The sequence below is a fragment of the Mustela nigripes genome, chromosome 6 (genome assembly GCF_022355385.1).
Source record: "Mustela nigripes isolate SB6536 chromosome 6, MUSNIG.SB6536, whole genome shotgun sequence".
NCBI classification, from domain to species: domain Eukaryota; kingdom Metazoa; phylum Chordata; class Mammalia; order Carnivora; family Mustelidae; genus Mustela; species Mustela nigripes.
In genome coordinates, this window is record NC_081562.1 from 55,348,987 (window position 1) to 55,369,503 (window position 20,517).

Consider the following 20,517-nt stretch of genomic DNA (forward strand, 5'->3'; position numbering starts at 1 on the left):
TTAGTAAATTTACTAGATAACAGAACTTTATTAACATGACTATGGATCAGAAAACCTTTTATCATTTTTTAAAAGATTTTATTTACTTGTTTGAGAGAGAGAGTAGGAGAGAGAAGGAGAGAGAATCTAAAGCAGACTCAACACTGAGCAGAGTCTGAAGTGGGGCTCAATCTCATGACTGCAAGATCATGACCTGAGCAGAAACAAGAGTTGGATGCTTAAAAATGAAGCACCCAGGCGCCCCAAACCTTTTATTTTTAAAATGGAGAATACTGTAAATCACAGGTGAACAGTTTGCATGGGGTATTTGAGATAGTATTTAGACAGGAATTTGAACCCATTATGTATTCAGCGTTATAACAGATCATGTGGAGATAAAAATAGGTAAAATATATGGTCCATGTTCTTAAAGAACTTTTAATTTAACTGGGGCTAGGAAGAGACTAATTAATACAACACAAAACATCATTCTGAATTGCATATCAGGCAAACTGTGGTAACAGGGCTACAATTCAGAGAAACAGGAGAACAATAATGGCTATTGAAAGTTTAAAGATCATGAGGAGATGCTCCCTGAAAAATAACAAAGGTTTAGGATGGCATGAAAAAAGAAAAAAAAAAAACTCTGGAATACCACAAGCAAGTCCACTGAGGTAAAGCAAAACAGGATGTGCAACAGTAATCATCAAACTCTAAATAGCCAAACAAAAATAAAGTGAGATACAAAAGGCAATGGATAGGTAAGACAGGTTCAAATGAAAACACATCCTGAAAGTCAGGCAGATGAATTAAAATTCTGTATTTTATTTGCCTCCACAGTAAAATCAATGTTAAATTACAAAAACAAAACAAAACAAAAAACACCCCTTTTTTATTTATTTACTTGACAGAGAGAGAGAGAGGATGAGCACAACTAGGGGGAGCAGCAGGCAGAGGGAAAAGCAGGGAGTCCCACTCGGGGCTCGACCCAGGACCCTGGGGTCATGAGCTGAGCTAAAGGCAGATGTTTAACCGGTTGACTGAGCCACCCAAGTGCCCCCCCAACCCCGAAAATCTTTTTTTAGAAAAGATCTTATTTCATTTCTTAAATATTTTATTTATTTATTTGACAGACAGAGAGCACAAATGCAGCAGGGGAACTGGCAGAGGGAGAGGGAAAAGCAGACTCCCCATTAAGCAGGGATGTGGGGCTCCATCTAGGATCCCAAGATCATGACCTGAGCCCAAAGCAAACCCTTAAACTGACTGAGCCACCTAGGCGCCCCTGCAGTTTTATTCTTCAGAACCAAAAAACAAAACAATTTAAATGCCCCTCAACAGAATAAACTATGGCATATTTTTACAATGAAACACTACTCAGTAATAAAAAGAAACAAATTACTGATACACTCCTCTATATGGCTAAATCTCAAAATCTTAAGTAAGAGAATCAGACACAAAAAGAATACATATGGGGCACCTGGGTGGCTAAGTGGGTTGAAGCCTCAGCCTTCAGCTCAGGTCATGCTCCCAGGGTCCTGGGATTGAGCCCTGCATTGGGCTCTCTGCTCAGCAGGGAGCCTGCTTCCCTCCACCCCACTGCCTGCCTCTCTGCCGATTTGTAATCTGTCAAATAAATAAATAAAATCTTAAAAAAATATATGCCATGATTTCTACATAAATTTCAAGAACAGGAAAAGCTAAATTATGGGAATAAAAATCAGAATAGTGGTTACTTCTAGAAAAGAAGTGGCTATGGAAGGATACCAGGGTACTTTTTTTTTTTTTTTTTAAAGATTTTATTTATTTATTTGACAGACAGAGATCACAAGTAGGCAGAGAGGCAGGCAGAGAGAGAAAGAGGAGGAAGCAGGCTCCCCACCAGGCAGAGAGCCTGATGTGGGGCTTGATCCCAAGACCCTGGGATCATGACCTGAGCTGAAGGCAGAGGCTTTAACCCACTGAGCCACCCAGGTGCCCCCAGGGTACTTTTTTTTAATGACAACATTGTATATCCTGGTTTGTGTGTTGGTAACACATTTACTAAAAGGCTCCATTATTTTAATACATATATTTTTTAAAAAATTTAATACATGCATTTAAAATACTCACTAAATGTGAAGAAAAAACACAAAGGTCTTTTAAAAATATATATATATATTTTTTTTTATACCTTTTTTTAAAAAATAAACATATATTTTTATCCCCCAGGGTACAGGTATGTGAATCACCAGGTTTACACACTTCACAGCACTCACCATAGCACATACCCTCCCCAATGTCCATAACTCCACCCCCTTCCCCCCCAGCAACCCTCAGTTTGTTTTGTGAGATTAAGTGTCACTTATGGTTTGTCTCCCTCCCAATCCCATCTTGTTTCATTTATTATTCTCCTATGCCCTTAACCCCCCCTGTTGCATCTCCACTTCCTCATATCAGGGAGATCATATGATAGTTGTCTTCGCAAAGGTCTTTTAAAAGACATTTTCTAAGTGGAAGATGATATCCTTGACTCAGTTTTATCTATGTTACCATTACATAAAAGTAATTTTTCTAAGATTTGCCTTATAGTAACAACCTAGGACCTGATATGAAAATACTTGCTAATTTTTTTTATTGTGGTAAAATATATGTGACAAAGTTTACTTATTTTTTAAAAGACTTTATTTATTTATTTGACAGAGCACAGGCAGGGGGAGCAGTAGGGAGAGGGAGAGGGAGAAGCAGCCTCCCCTCGGAGCAGAGAGCCCAATGTAGGGCTCAACTTCCACGACCTGAGCTTAAGGCAGATGCCCAGCTGACTGCACCACCCAGGGGCCCCAACCTTTACTATTTTAACCACTTTCAAGTATATAGTTCAGTGGCATTAAATACATTCACATTATTGTGCAACACTTGCTATTTTGTGGAAAGACACTTCAAGTACCAGAGCTTAACGTTTACCACGTTTACCACACACATAGTTGCTCTCCCCAACTAAACTAAATGCTCTTTCTCAAAGATCTTCAAATCTCCTACAGTCCAAGCAGAGTGCCTCACAGCTGCTACTCAATATGTTATTTACTTTTTTTTACAAAAGTAAACTTAGAATAAAATATTCTTATAATACCATCTTATCAATAATTCTGTATTTTGAATGTATAAACCAGTCTTTGTTCACAGAAGTATGTACTTTATGCAGTTGTCATCATAGAGAAACATGTAAAAAAATTTTTTTTCTATTTAAGTCAAATTTTGGCTACATTCTTTACATAAGTTGATGGTCATAATGTTTAACAGCTGTATAAACTCAGTTATTTTACTTCATTTTCCTATCATTAGAAATTAAATGGCTTTCAATCTATAAACTGCCACTGTAGAGAAGAGTCTTTTCCCTTCAACTGAATTAACTTAGAATTATTGCCAAGAGGAGAATTTCTGAATTAAGAGAGTGAATATTATTACGTTATTTGATGCTACCACACTATGCTTTAACAAAGGAATATACCAATTTGTTATGCTCTCATGAGTGATTGAACCAATTTCGCTGCCATATTATATTAGAGTGATATTAAAAAAAAATTTTTTTTTTTTGGCTAGGTAAATAAGTAAAAACAATAGGCAACTACCTATAGATGTGAATAAAAGAATGTTCTTTTCACTGGATATATTCCTGGCAATGACACATAAACTTTGTAGAATCTAGAATTCAGTACATGGAGATTATAGGAGGTAGAATTAATTCATTTTTTCACTCTCTGGGGTGAAAAAAGCTACTTTATTATTAGGAAATGCATTCATTCACAAGATTAATTTCCCCCCAAATAACAGCACTTCTAACTTAGTCCCAGGATTAGATTATGTGCTACCCATCATGATGGATTGATTCACTCTCAAAGTAACCCAAAAGGCTAGGATAGTACAGATGAATGAAATGTAAGTGACTAATCAAGTTAGGGGAAAGAGAAACTTCATTGCCAAATCACAGAATGCTAGATTAAGTCACAGAACAGGTTAACTGCACAAGAAAATAACATATTTACCTCCACATGACAGCTCATCTTGAAGCAGAACCAAGTGCATGGGACAAGAGCACCTTGTAGTACCATCTCCTTTTACAAGACAAATATGTGAACAGCCACCATTATCCTGAGCACAAGGGTGCTGTCCTGAAAAAGAAAAAAAAAAGGAGAAAGAAAAGGAAGGGAGGGAAGAAGGAAGGAAAGAAAGGGCAGCTAAGTCAAAATTAATTATTTATGAATTACCAAGAACACCAAATTTAAAATTACCTTGGACTTAATTCTACTAACAATAGAATACTGTGTATCCTTACACAATTGCAAGGAGGACAATTTAAAAATGCAAAATATTTATATCTAACCACTGTCTTTAAATATTTATATATATAAAAAATTGATCATTGAAACTAAAAACATTGCTAGGGAGAATGCAGAAACCTGGACATTATTCTACTTAAAATACAAAAACTCTTCCAAAGATTTTTAACTCAGAAATTCTACCATTCTAACAGATGATTTTATTCAAAAACTGTAGTTTAATGAAATACAGAAATAATGAAATATGGAAAATTAAGAGTTATTATGTTAGAAGAAAAAAGTTCACATGGATTGCAACCACTCATAGACAATCAAAATTATTTGCTTAATCAATTGCAAAAGGTAACTTGCAATGTTACAAATGTTTAATTTCCTTAAATTTGGGCTAAATTAAATAAATACAAACTTGGGCAATTTTTCAAAGTCTGTTTTACAAATTAGACTTAATGAAGTTGCTTTGAATTTTCTACTTAGCCTGTGTTACAAGCAACTTGATATCTGTCATCAGAATAGTGGCATCTACTATAGCCTCCTATTTATTATCTGTGTTCTCAATAACACCTCAGTCCTGCTTCAGTGTGCATGGATGAGACTGAGGGAGGCAGCTATCTGAAACTGAACAGAGGTGTTATACTACACAGATGTCCCAAAACAGACATCAGTTCATACTGCACTAAAACACACAACCTACAAAGTTACAACATTTTAATTCCATGACACTTTTTTTTTTAAAGATTTTATTTATTTGAGAGAGAGCAAAAGAAAGAGAGATCACAGAGGGAAAAGGAGAAATAGACTAGCTGCTGAGTGAAGAGCCCAATAAAAGGCTCAATCCCAGAACTCTAAGATCATTACCCAAGCTGAAGGCAGACACTTAACGAACTGAGCTACCCAGGCACCTCCTCCCGGCCATGACACTTCTGATAAACAAAAATCTCACTCTCTTTAAAGTCATTAGAAATTTGAAAAAATGCTTTTCCAAATCTAAGACCATATTTAAGTGTCTATTTAAAAAAAAAAAAAAGACATTCCCCCTAAAATTCTGAAAACCTCCAAGGAGATTTTCTGCAATAAAATATTCATTTGTAAAGTGAATAAATAGCTTAGAAATTAAGGCCTTATTTCTATTAAATATTCAGCTTGAGTCACATGTCATAAATTAGAATGACAACAATTCTAACTCTAATTCTCAAATGTCTCTAACTTCTAAAAGCTCATCAACAGTGACAACAAAATGAAGACATGAACAAGCAATGGTGTTCCCATTCCACTATTCTCCTTTCATACTCCAGTCTGATTTGAAAGCATCAGGTTGAGAAGTTAAGGAGTTCTATAGTTCTCTCTTTAATATTTCATTTAACATTAGCATTCCTGGGACAATCACATAAAACCCATAGTAGTAATTGCTATGAGAAGTCTTTTGAAATTAACAAGAAATTAAGGCAAGATGATTAGCCATATTCAAAAGCTTTCAGAAAAATTTGAGTACTTTTCTAAGATGAGAATACAATTGAGAAATTTATCTAGAAGAAAACAAAGTATCCATTAAGCAATCTTCTCTAAGTTCACTTCAAAAACTTCTGAACACACTAGTTTTTGGTTTTGCTTAATAAAGTTATTCCAAGATAACTATATTATTATATAAATATAATTTTTGTTCTTGTTCAAACTATGGGGGCACACAGGGAACAAAAAAAAAATACATACTTTATACCACTATTCTTAAAGGGGTTCAAGATTTAAAAAAAAAAAAAAAAGCATGACAAGCAGTCTCTCTCTCTCTCTCTCTCTATATATATATATATATAAAACATAAAAATATAGGGGCGCCTGGGTGGCTCAATGGGTTAAGCCTCTGCCTTCGGCTCAGGTCATGATCCCGGGGTCCTGGGATCGAGCCCCTCATCGGGCTCTCTGCTCAGCAGGGAGCTTGCTTCCCTTCCTCTCTCTCTTCCTGCCTTTCTGCCTACTTGTGATCTCTCTCTGTCAAATAAATAAACCAAAAAAAATCTTCAAAAAAAATTAAAAAACATAAAAATATATATAAATATATATTACATATATAAATATCTGAGGAAATTTTTGAAAATGAGCCAGACCATTCCTTTCCCCCACTCCTGTTTTATGGGGAAAAGGTGTTTAATTTGAAAAAGCTCCCAGGTGAGTTCGATAAGGCTTTAAAAACACAGTTTAAAAAATTGGCAAGATTAAAAGTGCACGAAAATCTTTAAAAAAAAGGGTAAGAAGGAGCACTTGGGTGGCTCAGTTAACTGTCTGCCTTTGGCGCAGGTCATGATCTCAGGGTCCTGGTACTGAGTCCCTCAGAGGGGAGGCTGCTTCTCCCTCTGCCCCTTCCCCTGCTCCTGCTCTCTCTCAAATAAATAAAATCTTATAAATAAATAAATAAGTAAAATTTTAAAAAGGTAAGAAGACAGACAGGAACATCTTAATTCAGTCTTAATTTCTTATAATAAACATGATTCCTGCAATTATCAGTCTGCCATCAGCACTTACTATATTCCTGAAGATTCAGCTCTTTCACTGCATGAATGTCACTAAGCTGGGCAATTCGAGCCTGGACTTTGGTTCTACCCTCTCGACCTGTCATGTCAATTTTTTCAATCATTTGCTGCTGCTTATCAATCCAATATAGCCAGTTTTCAAACACAGTCAGTCCCACAGGCTGCAAGATATTGGAGTCTTCTAATACTATCCGGTTGGCACCTTGGAAAAGAGAACATTCAACAGAAATGATTCATGTAGGTCAAATCAAACATTCAGCAACTACTTTTGATTCCGAAAGTATTGAAATGGAAAATATAAGGTATCTACCACAAAAATTAAAACGCATTCTGAAAAGATATAAGACATACCACAGAACAGACTAGACATTTAAATACAAACAAAAGCAAGTAAGTGCCCAATACATAGTAAATACTCTAGTTCAAAGAAACATAGAAAACACAGAGTGGTTTTCAAAAATTTTTTTAAAGGCAGAGTCCACTTTTCAAATTACATTTTATGAAAAGCCTTAACATATAAATCAGATAAAAACGGACTTCTTTGGATAAAGCAGTGGTGGTGAGCCCAGAGCTCTGAGCTCTTGGCCTCCCCTATTGCTGAGTACACCTGAGGCCTCTGTGAAGAACCACTCCACCCTCACGCCTTCTGGCCACTCAGAACACAGAAAAAATGACTGATTCAAAGATTATCTGGTTCAAACCACACCACAAAGTAAGAATTCTTTCTACAACATCCCAGACATGGGATGTTAAATCTTAACAGGCAACTGTTCTACTGTTGAACTATATGGAAGTTCTTTCACACAGTGTGTTGAAATCTGTGCCCCACTCTCTCCATCCCCATAGTTTCTCCCTCATTCAAAAAGAAAAAAATATATTCATTCCCCCTCCTCCCCATAATAGTCCTTCAAATAGCTATAGAACATTTTCCTGCTACCTAAGTAATGAGAATTTAATTAAAAAAGGGCCTTAGTTTGTATTTTAGAAATATCAGGGGAAGTTCTAGGAAAGAGGCAAGCATAATGCTAAGTTTGATAAAGGGAGAAAAAGGGGGAGATGCTCCAGATGAGAAGTCACTGCCTAAGTCAACATTCAGATCAAGGGTGGGTTAAACACAAATTTTCTTGGGCTCCTAAAATTTGTAGTAAAAAGTTAAGGTAAAACCCCGTAAAAACAAACAAAAAAGCAGAGCACAAAATGATACAAAATTCAGAAATTGGAGCAGACCAGGGACATAGCAGCCCATAGAAAACTAAAAGCCTGCAGTTCGTGAAGCCAGCAACAAAATCAATTAGCTCAGGAACTGGGAGCACCAGGTAATTCAAAACAAAACAAAGGGAGGAGTTACATGGTTGGGGCTGAGAGAAGAGGGCTGATTGAAAATAAGTATAAGAAGTTATTCAGCTCCTGGGTCTCCTCCCTTCCTTTATCAGGAGACCGAACATATACTTTCTAAAGAGGATGAACTAGATTTTAACACACCAGGCAAAGACAAAGAGGTGGTGCCATACATGGGATTTTACAGGGGCATTGATTAAAAGTCTACTTTCTAATTGGTGAGACTCTCCATTATAAGTTGTCTCTTTTCCCACTAGATTCCACGAATTCTAGCAGCCAGCTTTTATCCTCCTACAGAAGACTTTCCTATACCCCTATAGAAAAAACAAACCAACAACAACAATAATCAAATAAAACCCCTGAAGTTTCCAAGAGAAACAAACTTCAGACAGTGTCACCTGGGAATCCCATTAGAAAACAGCCAGGTGTCCTTAAGATTCCTACTCCTTCACAGGCAGCAGCAATGGGAAAGGCAGCATTTTTAATGCCTCACTATTAAATATAGACAACTAAAGATCACCAGATATTTAAGGAAAACAACTTTTAAATTCAAAGTCCAAAACGAATAAATAGAATAAAGAAATTTAGAAAAACAGATGCAATTAAAAGCAGAAAAAACCCCCAAATCAATAGCAACAAAACCCTAAAAAACATGCTGTTGTGATGGGAGCAAGACATCCACAGAACGTAAGAGTCCTTGGAAATTAAAAATATGATACCTGGGCGGGGGGGGGGAAGAGGTTTGGAAAAACAATTTGAAAAACTCTCTCAGAAAGCAGAACAAAAAGATAAAGAGACGGGAAATGAGTGAGAAAAACAGTTATAGTCAAGATCCAACAACAGAGTAGAAGTTCCAGAATGAGAAAACAGATCATAAGAAACATTAAAACACACACACACACACACACACACACACAAAAGAAACCCCCACCCAAAAACCAGCTTTCCAGAACTCAAGATGTAAATTTCCAGATAGAGAGGACTTGCCAGTTCAATGAAAGAAAGAGACCAAGAGGGAAGTCAGGGAGAGATCACACAAAGGCACATTATCATTAAATTCTACAACATCTGGGAAAAAGAGAAGATATTAAAAGCTTCTGGAGGGGAAAATAAAGGATCACATAAAAATAGTCAAGAATCACAATGACATCAGACTTCCCAACAACATGAGATGCTTGAAGACAACAGAGATAGCTCTGCCTTCAAAACTGGGAGAAAACAGTTATAAAACATGAATGCTATATACATCTGAATTATCAACCAAGTCTGAGGGGAAAAAAAATTCAGACAAATACAAAATATTTTAACCTCCTATAAACTCCCTTAAGAAGCAAATAGAGGGGGCACCTGGGTGGCTCAGTGGGTTAAAGCCTCTACCTTCGGCTTGGGTCATGATCCCAGGGTCATGGGATCAAGCTCCACATTGGGCTCTCTGACCAGCAGGGAGCCTGCTTCCCCCCCTCTCTCTTTCTGCCTGCCTCTCTGCCTGCTTGTGATCTCTGTCTGTCAAATAAATAAATAAAATCTTAAAAAAAAAAAAAAAAAGAAGAAGAAGCTAACAGAGGATGTGTTCTAGCAAGAAAAAGAAATTAGCCAGAGAAATGGAATCGAGTAAATAGGTTTCAGCACCAAGGAGACTGGCAAGTACATCACCAGAATTAACAGTGAAAAGAAGTTGGCCTAAAAAGCAAGAAAATTCACACTGGAGCAAATGATAAAGAAATTCAAGAGGCATGCATTCAGTTAAAAAGAAAAAGGATGGACTGCTCAATGAACCTATTCTATAGGTACTGAAACAATACTTATATTAGACAAGATTAACTTGGGGAAAAAGAGCTATAGAAAGAAACATGCTAATGGTAATATTTTCGTAGCCATAAATAATAAGTATGAACTTAAAAATTATGAGGGACCCTTGGGTGGCTCAGTCATTAAGCGTCTGCCTTCAGCTCAGCTCATGATCCCGGAGTCCTGGGATCATGCCCAGAGTTAGGCTCCCTGCTCAGTGGGAAAACTGCTTCTGCCTCTCCCACTCCCCGCTGCTTGTGTTCCCACTCATTCACTCTCTCTCTCTCTTTCTCTCTCTCCATCAAATAAATAAATAAAATATTTTTTAAAAATATAACTATCCTGGGAGGATGGGAGGAGAGTTCATATGAGTATTTTGGGGCTATATAGTTTAAGACAACAAAATATTTATTTTCCATCAAGGGAAGTCAACTTGTGATGTCTTAAATTGAAAAATCAAGAAATAGCTGTTTTAAGCAAGTTATTTTATTTATTTTTTTTTTTTAAAGATTTTATTTATTTATTTGACAGAGAGATCACAAGTCGGCGGAGAGTCAGGCAGAGAGAGAGAGAGAGAGAAGCAGGCTCCCGCTGAGCAAAGGCCCGATGCGGGGCTCGATCCCAGGACACTGAGATCATGACCTGAGCCGAAGGCAGCGGCTTAATCCACTGAGCCACCCAGGCGCCCCTTAAGCAAGTTATTTTAAAAATAACAAGCAGATGTCTCAGCATGGGAATTGAGAGTAGTAGGTAGGACAGAAGACTTGTTTCTTGTTATAAACTAAGTAGAAGCATTTGATTTTCACAAATATTTACATGTATCACTTCAATGAAAATTAAAATTAAACCTAAAATAATAAGAGTAAATAAAAAAGATTAGCTGATGGTAGTGTGAGGATGGCTTCAAGTGGTCCTGGAGAAAAAAGAGCTGTCAACAGTGTCACTGCAGGATCCCAAACATGATAAGGACCTGATCTATTTTAATGGCAGTTTTAAATAAAACTCTGGAGTCAACAATGAAAAAACATGTTCATTTATTCAATAAACTACACAAGTACTAAATACAATCCAATGTGTAAGGCTCCGTGGGAGGTTAGAAATATAAAGTAGAAAGAGAGCCCATGATAAAAGTGTTTGTTTGTGAATATATAATGAAGGGGGAAAAAACCCAACTATCAACATTATACTAACCTTTTTCAGAAAACAGAAAAAGAGGAAACAATTATTTTCATGAGGCTAATGTAACCTTGATGGCAAAATGCCAATTTTGTAAGAAAGAAAAATTATAGGGTACTCATCCTCATGAACACAAACACAAACATTTAAACAAAATCCAGCAATATATAAAAAGGAAAATGTAGCATTTTCTACAATGCAAATTAGGAACAGAAGGGAACCTCCCTAATCTGATAAAAATGTCATCTACAGAAAAACCTTAGTAGATAATACCTAATCATGAAGTACTGAATGCTTTCCCCCAAATTAAGAAAAACAAAAATAAAACAAAACCAAAAAACCCAAAATTCTATTATTCTATTCAACATTGTATTGGAGGTCCTAGCCAGAACAATAACGCAACAAGGAAAAAGAAACCTTCATTAATTTGTAGATAAATGGTTCTATGATATTCAAATCTTAAAGAAATCACAGATAACTGAATTTAGCAAGGTCCCTGGGTATGAGCTCATAATAACAGAATGAGAGAAAAAAAAAGTAACTATTTTTTATTCCTGCCACAATCAGAAAATGAAATATTAAATATTTAGAATACTCTTTACCACTAACATTCAAACGCCTCAAATACCAAGGAATAACTCTAATGAAAAATGGGAAAGATCTCTATACAGAAAACTATAAAACACTGAGGGAAATTCAAGTTCTGAATAAGTGGAGGTATATACCATGTTCATGATTTGGAAGACTAATATAAAAAATAGTAATTCTCTCTAAATTGACCTATAAATTCAGGGCGCCTGGGTGGCTCAGTGGGTTAAGCCGCTGCCTTCGGCTCAGGTTATGATCTCAGGGTCCTGGGATCGAGTCCCGCATCGGGCTCTCCACTCAGTGGGGAGCCTGCTTCCTCCTCTCTCGCTCTGCCTGCCTCTCTGCCTACTTGTGATCTCTCTCTGTCAAATAAATAAATAAAATCTTAAAAAAAAAAAAAAAAAAAAAAATAAATTGACCTATAAATTCAAAGCAAACCCAGTCAAAAATTCTACTAGGTTTGGAATTTTTTGGTGGAAACTCAGAGGCAGATTCTAGAATGTAAATGGAAATACAAAGGGTCAACAAATAGCTATCTTGAAGAAATATTAAAGATGAACACTGCCAGAGAAATTTGTTATAACATTATAAACAATTAAGACAATAAAATATCACATAAGACAAAGTGACCAAAGGAACATTAGATTCCAAAAACAAACTCATACAAATATAGTCACTTCATTTATAACAAAGATGATGTTGTTAGAGAACAGTGGAGAAAGAATTATCTTCTCAAAAACTGATGTTAAATCAAATAGTAATATGGGGAAAAAAAATTTTTTAACCCCTACCTCACAACATACACACAAAAAAGTTCCAAATGGATCATACATCTCAATGAGAAAAGTTAAAAATTTTCGGGGAAAAAAAAACCACAACAGAATATCTTTGTGACTTTGCAGTAGGCAAAGATTTCTTAAATAGAGCATAAAAGGTACTAATCTTAAAGGGAAAAATTAGTAAACTATACTGCACTAAAATTAAGAATTTTTTCATCTAAAGATACCACTGGGAGAATGAAAAAGGAAATCACAAACTGGAAGAAGATTTATGTAATATCTCTCCTTCTCTACAGAGGAAAGTGTAAAGATATACTAAAAATTATCAAACAAGACCTAAAAAAATGGAGGGATACGCCATACAAATGTAGTGATCTGAAGAGGCATGTGCACCCGAATGTTTATAGCAGTAATGTCCACAATAGCCAAACTGTGGATAGAACCTAGATGTCCATCAACAGATGAATGGACAAAGAAGATGTGGTGTGTATATATACATGATGGAATACTATGCAGCCATCAAAAGAAATGAAATCTTGTCATTTGCGATGACGTGAATGGAACTAGAGGGTATTATGCTTAATGAAATAAGTCAATCAGAGAAAGACTCGTATGTTTTTTAATAGTATGTATACCTATTGGTATGAATGTACACATACACATGTGTATACACAGTATAAATATTTTTAGAGAGCAAGCTGTCATCAAATATAGTGTGTGTGCAGACATATATAAAGTTAATTTAAATTTTAAACAAAACTTGGGGCACCGGGGTGGCTCTATTGGTTAAGCATCTGTCTTTGGCTTGGGTCATGATCCCAGGGCCCTGGGATGGAGGCCCACATCATCCTGCTCAGGGGAAGTCAACTTCTCCCTCTCCCTTGGCAACTCACCCTGCTCCTTCTCTCTCACTCATTCACTCACTCCCTCTCCCAAATAAAATCTTTAGGGGCACCTGGGTGGCTCAGTGGGTTAAGCCTCTGCCTTTGGCTCAGGTCATGATCTCAGGGTCCTGGGATCGAGCCCCACATCAGGCTCTCTGCTCAGCAGGGAGCCTGCTTCCCCTTCTCCCTCTGCCTGCCTCTCTGCCTACTTGTGATCTCTCTCTTTAAAAAAAAAAAAAAAAAAGTAAAAGTACATGTGAAGAACCAAAAAATGATTTAATTTGGTTACAACACCAGCAATGGTAAGATTATTTGAGTTTGACGATGGGTTTGTGAAAGGCGAATACCAAATTAAGTATCCAACTAGACTTTTTCTTCAGGTTCTGAGACTATCCTGAAGATTTTTTTAGTAGCAGTGACATGATTAGAAACCATGCTTCAAAAAATTTAGGAACAGTGTATAAACTTTCAAGGGGGGAAAATCAGCAGGGAGGAGATTTCATAGGCTAGACCCTAGGCCAGAGAAGACAAGAACATAAACTAGAACATAAAAATTAGGAAGGGAGAAGTGATGCATTAGAAATATATTATTTACAGAGCCCAAATCAAGAAAATTAGGAAATTATTAGATAACAGAGGAACTAATCATGTTGACAGTTGAAGAAAAAGTACTTCCCAACCAACATGATGCTAATTACCCTTTAGTAAATAGAACTGTAAAGAAATGTGCATAAAATGAATAGGATGGAAGAAAAAATACATGTTTAACGAATCATCTCAATAACTCAAATTAAAATAAGAAAAACACTTCTTGGGTACCTGAGAGATCACTGCTTTCAATTCGCCGGAGATCTGAATCTGCCCAAAAGAGCTTGCCCAATCTGCTATCAAGGGCTAATGCAATTGGTTTACTTAAGCCACTGAAAAAGAGGACCTCCCGTTCTGTTCCATCCAAAGCAGCCCGTTCAATTTTGGGAGACCTTTCCTGAAGATTGGTAAAATACATATACCTGAAGAGAGAAGGAAACAGGTCAGCAAAGAAACCGTGCAAAATGAGAACATTCTTAAGATAAAAGGAGAATATTTTTAAATCTTGTTTTTAAAAGTTTTAAAATATATATTTTTAAGGCTATGGGATACCTTAATTATTTTCAGTAATAGTAACACAGGGTACATAAAAGTTCTTAGGGAGCTAATTTTCACGGATTAAAATGTAGTGATAGAGGTGCCTGGCTTGTTCAGTGGATAGATAACTCTTGATCCCATGGTTTCGAGTTCAAGCCCCACGCTGGATGTAAAGATTCTTAAAAATAAAATGAAGTAATAGACACAGGCATACTTATGCTTTTGGAATATTACAATATATAAATAAAATAAAAGAAATAAAAGAACAGTTAACCAGGAAGACCTGAACACCAAATTTTAAATTCCTTCTCCAATTAGTCTATTTCATAACTAAAACTAAGTCATACATGAATTATTTCTCATATTTAACTTCTAGAGCTCATCTCTTTCCTCTCTTCTGAAATAAGCTAGTTCCCCTGATGAATTCCTTATTCATTCAGGTGCAAATGAGTCTAAATGTAAAGCTCTGTATTGAGTGAAGAAAATGTATTGGTTCTTGTCATAAAGGAACTTACAGTAGAAAATATAACCTGAAAAACAATTGAGTGTAAGGTAGAGTACTAAAAATAACTAGAGAGGCACAGAAAGAGGGCTGGATACTTGGGAGAGGGGAAAATCACATCTGGCTGGGGTCAGATAGATCAAGGAAAACTTCGTACAGGATGTTGAGGTTCCAATCATCCTGAAGGTACAGTTAGAAATTAGAACTATAGCAACAGTGACTAAGGAAAGAAATTCTAGGCAGTAAAATCAGTAAAGAACACATGAGCTGAAAAGGATGAGGGTCTCAGACACCAAGATATCTGAATGCAACTTCAGTAACATACCCCTTCTCCGGGTTCACCACAATGGCTCGAGGTCTGTCTTGCTCGCCTTTTAGTACCACTCCAATTGATCTCCCATCTAATCTCGTTACGTTAATGACATTGGTGGCCTCACAAGTCCAGTAAATGTAGCGGCTATAAATGTCAATGCTGAGGTCATAGGGTTGTATTTCTAGGTTCTGATTTGGAACTGAGCTCACAACCACAGTAAAGCCCTGGGGAAAGAAAAACACATACACACAGAAAATTAGACTCCAAGCCAAAGAGCCCTGAGGTGATCACTCACAATGCTTACACATATGTGGTTACAAACTTGAGAAGGAATGCTCAAGTCTCACCAGACATTCCTTAATAATACATTTTTTTATGGATAATGTGCCTCCTTGTTACCATGCATTTCAAATGTTCCCTTTGGTTACTATGACCTGGGGCAGAGGAGAGAGCGGAGGCCATATAAATTGTTCTAGGGACCTGACAGTGCATTGATTAGAGTGAGGAGGTGGCAGCTGTCTCAGCTAGAACCACTCCTCAGAAATACCACTAAAGCAGTGGTTCTTAACTTGGGGCACTTGGCATGGTATGGAGACATTCTGGACTGCTAGACCTATGGAGATGTAACTGGCATCTAGTGGATAGAGATCAGGGACGCTACTAAACAGCTTACAATGTACAGATCATCCCTCCACAACAAAGACCTATTTATACAGCCTAAAAAATGTCAACAGTGCTGAAGGGGAGAAATTGCTTACAGAGACAATAGTAATTAGGGCTACAAACCACACCTACCAGTCATGTCTTTCTCCAATCCTCAAACCACCGAAAAAAAAATTTTTTTAACAAAGTAGTTAGAGATGTTCAGTTCATCTGTTCTACCCAAATAAATGACACTTCCTTCACTTGGCAACTCTGTGGTAACATATTCCTTAATGAAGCTATCTCATTTATCTTCTGTCCTCGGCTGTATAATAACAGCAATAATATAATTTCTATCTACTACTTAGCCTGTTAGCCCTGGCCTATGTAGTATAAGGTGCATCTGTAATACACCCCTATAACTGTACCCCCTCAACAACCCCTCAACAGCCCCTAAATAATTATCTCCTTGCTATTTTTTTCTGAAATAGTAGACATATCAAAAGTTAGTAATCCAATTTCCCCAAAGTTTGATACACTCAAAATCCATCATCACTGCTATAAGGAAGACTAATAATTATTTATGGCAATCCCAGTTTAAAACTGCTTAGCCACAGAAAGTCATGTAATATGGAAAATAGCATGCAAACTGTGACTGGTGTGTAAACATAGACAAGATTTGTTAATAGCATTTTCATCCCCATCCCACAGTCACCATATAATAGCCCCTCCATCTCATTAGGTTAGTGATAACATATCCTAGATGTTTTTAATTTTACTGATAAGTTTCCTATCCTCTGAACGTTTTAAAAATAGTTAATAATAATAGAACTGTTATTTACTGCGTCCCCACCTACTATGTAACAGATAGTGGACTATGAGCTTTGCATAGTTTTCAGCTAAAAAGTTCATAAAAGGGGTTCCTGGGTAACTCAGTCAGTTAAGCAGCCTACTCTTGCTTTCAGTTCAGGTCATGTTCATAGCCAGTTCCATACTCAGCAGGGAGTCTGCTTGAGGATTCTCTCTCAAATAAGTAAATAAATCTTTAAAAAAGAAGTTCATAAGAATCCTAGTGAGTGACAGAGCTGAGATCAAAATCAAGGTCTATTTGATTTAAAAGCTTCTAACATTCCATGTAAATGGAGCCATAATGGAAAAAACTACAAAAACAGATATGAGTGGCAGCGACAAAGTCATTCCCAACATATGAGCATAAATTTTCCTTGTATAATTTTTAAAAAATTTATTTATTTGAGAGAGAGAGAGAGCATGAGAGGGGAGAAGGTCAGGGGGAGAAGGTCAGAGGGAGAAGCTGACTCCCCGCAGAGTTGGGAGACCAATGTGGGACTCCATCACGGAACTCCGGGATCATGACCTGAGCCGGAGGAAGTCGACTACCCAACTGAGCCACCCAGGCACCTTCCTTGTACAAATTTTAATCCAATGGAATCATCAATTGTTTATTCAAAGATCATTAGGAAGGAAAAAAGCTGCTAGGTCCAGAATTCGAAGTCCCCCCCCCCCTTCTCCTCTTTCCCTCTCTCTCTCTCACAGACACACACACACATTCTCTTTCTCTCTCAAGAATTAAGTAAAACAGGATGGTTGGTTACTCCAACTACCAGGAAAAAAAAACAAAAACAGATTTTTAACTGAGCCCTGAATTACCTGGCTGCCATCTTCTTGTGCTTTTCGGATCATGTTTTGTCGTGAGTCAATCCAATAGAGTTGCTTGTCCAGTGGGTCATAGTCTATGGCCCGGACATTGCGAAGGCTGTGGATAGGAAGGATGATGTCAGGGCTCTGCTGCTCATCAATCACCATGCGGTTGATAGCACTCTTTTGACTGAAGAGCAGGAAAGTAGTTGGAGCTTAAAGAAGGACAAGAGCAAATTTGAAACACAATTACTCTAAGTCTTGTATCACCCAAGTATTTGATTAACTTGTTGCCTGTATTTCATACAAAACAAACACAGATGCTAAGGAAGTAGGGCTGAGAACAAAACCCTTTGGAATGTTCCCAGAAACTCTCCTCAAGGTGACACTAATCAGCACTATGCAACCAAACCAGTTATGAATTTATTCAGTGACACGCTGCTAGCCCATTTTGTTCCATCTTGTCCACAGTGGTATAAAAGGAGACTCAATTTCAAGAAGCATTTGATAATGATATCAAAATTCTCCTTGTCCACCAAATGAATAATCCTACTCTTCCGTAACCTATTCTTGTGGGTGGCAGGAAAATAGCTTCCATAGGTCAAAGCAAAAGCTTCACGACTGGTTTTAGTCTCAGCTGTCTTACTATTTAGTCACTTGATCATAAGTAAGTCAATGAACCTCTTTAGGTCAAAGTTTGTTCAACTCTAAAATAAGGTTATAATGATCTCATCCTGCTCATTAAGTTGCTCTAAGAATTTTACAAAATATATAAAGATACTTTAAAAATTGTAATGCATTATGTCAATTATACCTCAATGAAAAATTATATAAATGTAGAGTAAAATAATTATTGCTCATTATTATCGAGCAGTAGCAGTAATAAAGTTGGTATTAACAGAAATTAAACAAACCCTCATGGACTACAGATACAGGTTTTATTTTGCATTGTGTATATATGATAACTGTAAGGACAGAGAGCCAGTAAAAATCTCTCTCTCCTCCCCTTTCCATCCTTCCTTCTCGTTTTCTCTCACACATACACACAGACACACACAGAACTAGTAAAAACAAATGCGTTATACTCATTAGCTCCGATCCTCATTAAAAAAAACCTTGTATTTATATTTTCACTAAAAAATATTCTGTTCTGATGCTAAGATGATATCCTAAACTTATGAAATGGGGAAATGCAACACAGACTAAATTTCCCTTTCCTGGGGAGTAAGCCACTGATTACTACTATGTAATTATCTTTAATGCAGGCAAATATCTAGAAAACAACAGCACTTGACAGTGCTTCCGACAACTTCAAAGTCTACTAGCATTTTGAACATCTTCATTAAAACATAATATATAAAAATTCCATAATTACACTCTATTCTCTTGGTATCCAGTCATCACCTAAATCCAGTAGAATTTTGTCCTTCTCATGGATACAAACATAAATGGGCGATCCAGAACTCCTTGCTTTATTTCTTCCTAAGCCCCATTCTTCACAACTCCATTATGTGTCCTTCCCTGGTTTACTTTACATTTATACCCAAATGTACATTGGCTTCAATCCCAAAGAAACTCACTGGTATTCATAAAGAAACTTGGTACTCACAACACTGAATTTTTTTTTTTTAATTTTTTAAGTGAAGCGTCATTGACACACAATGTTACATTCACAACATAGAAATCCTGCTTTATATAAGTACTTCACTGGCTAAAAGCCCATATCCAGCTTAGAAGATCAGAAAGTATTCCAAAGATTCCAGTGGAATCCTTCATTATCTGGAGTTGACTCCATCACATACTGACTTACAACTTTTAGCAGTTTTAGTTGAACCCATGCCTTAAGTAGTAAGAATACATGTCACAACAGAGTAGCTATCTTTTTTTTTTTTTAAAGAATTATTTTTTTGGCAGTATTACTTTCTTGTAAGTCAAGAAAAAAAGGGGAGGGGCTCTAAACAGTAAGTTTCTAACAGAATAATCACCACTTACACTAAGACATACAATGAAGCTTAGACTAAAGAGTTTTAGTTGCCAACTTCTCCTGCCTGGAAAACAATTAATCAAATTTTTATTTGGCTCCTACTGTTTTACTGGGCTTTTTGGTTTTTGGGAGGTTTGAGTCAGTTTTAACCTTCAATTAGATTCCATAGTTTGGTGTTCTAGAAATGTAGAATAAGATAAAGCCAAATATGGCTCCAAAGAAATGCTTGTTTTTTTTTTTTTGTTTGTTTTTCAAGATTTTATTTATTTGACAGAGAGAGAGCATGCATAAGTAGGGGGCAGAGGGAGAGGGAAAAGCAGGCAGAGGGAGAGGGGGAGCAGCAGGCAGAGGGAGAGGAAAAAGCAGGCTCCTTGCTCTGTGTGTGGCCTGATGCAGGGCTCAATCCCAGGACACTGGGATCATGATCTGAGCCAAGGGCAGATGGTTAACAGACTGAGCCACCCAGGTCCCCTAAATGCTTGTTTCAAGAAGTCTGTGGATGGCATTAACAACATTAGTTGGCTCAGTATTTCTAAGAGGAAGCTAATGTTCTGACTTACTTCAATGAAGACTTGATTCAGTCATTCAGTGCTTAAAGTAAAAAAGAATATGCCATTTTATAAATCTAAATCCATCTTAATTTATGTAATCTCTAACCCAATTAACTTCTGCAAATTGGTACTTTAAAAATTGTCATCCAGGCTGAGTCTTGCATTTCCACAATGAAGACAGCTACACAAGTTGAAAGATGAGGTGTTACATAGGAGGGAGGTTTTCAGCTCTCTTCTGAAGGTACAACTGTTCACCTGCAGCTTAAAGGGAGGCGACACTCTTGTGTAAGACCTTCATAAACTACAAGGCCAAGTCCATTGCATGTGATGGGCCATTTGTGCACTATGCCAAGGGCACTGAGTATGGACCAACA

The 20,517-nt window shown here is 36.9% G+C and overlaps 1 protein-coding gene across 2 annotated transcripts in view; it reads right to left on the minus strand.

The window, feature by feature from the left end:
• The window catches only part of LRP6 (LDL receptor related protein 6), a 167,728-nt gene that overhangs the window by 25,816 nt on the left and 121,395 nt on the right, over nt 1–20,517 (minus strand). For both annotated transcript variants that reach the window (XM_059402617.1, XM_059402616.1), the window contains exons 13-17: nt 17,621–17,823; nt 15,323–15,534; nt 14,190–14,380; nt 6,810–7,019; nt 4,002–4,127 (exon numbers count right to left, since the gene is read on the minus strand). In XM_059402617.1, coding sequence (XP_059258600.1) covers nt 4,002–4,127; nt 6,810–7,019; nt 14,190–14,380; nt 15,323–15,534; nt 17,621–17,823 — 942 coding nt within the window. The remainder of the gene's footprint in view (nt 1–4,001; nt 4,128–6,809; nt 7,020–14,189; nt 14,381–15,322; nt 15,535–17,620; nt 17,824–20,517) is intronic.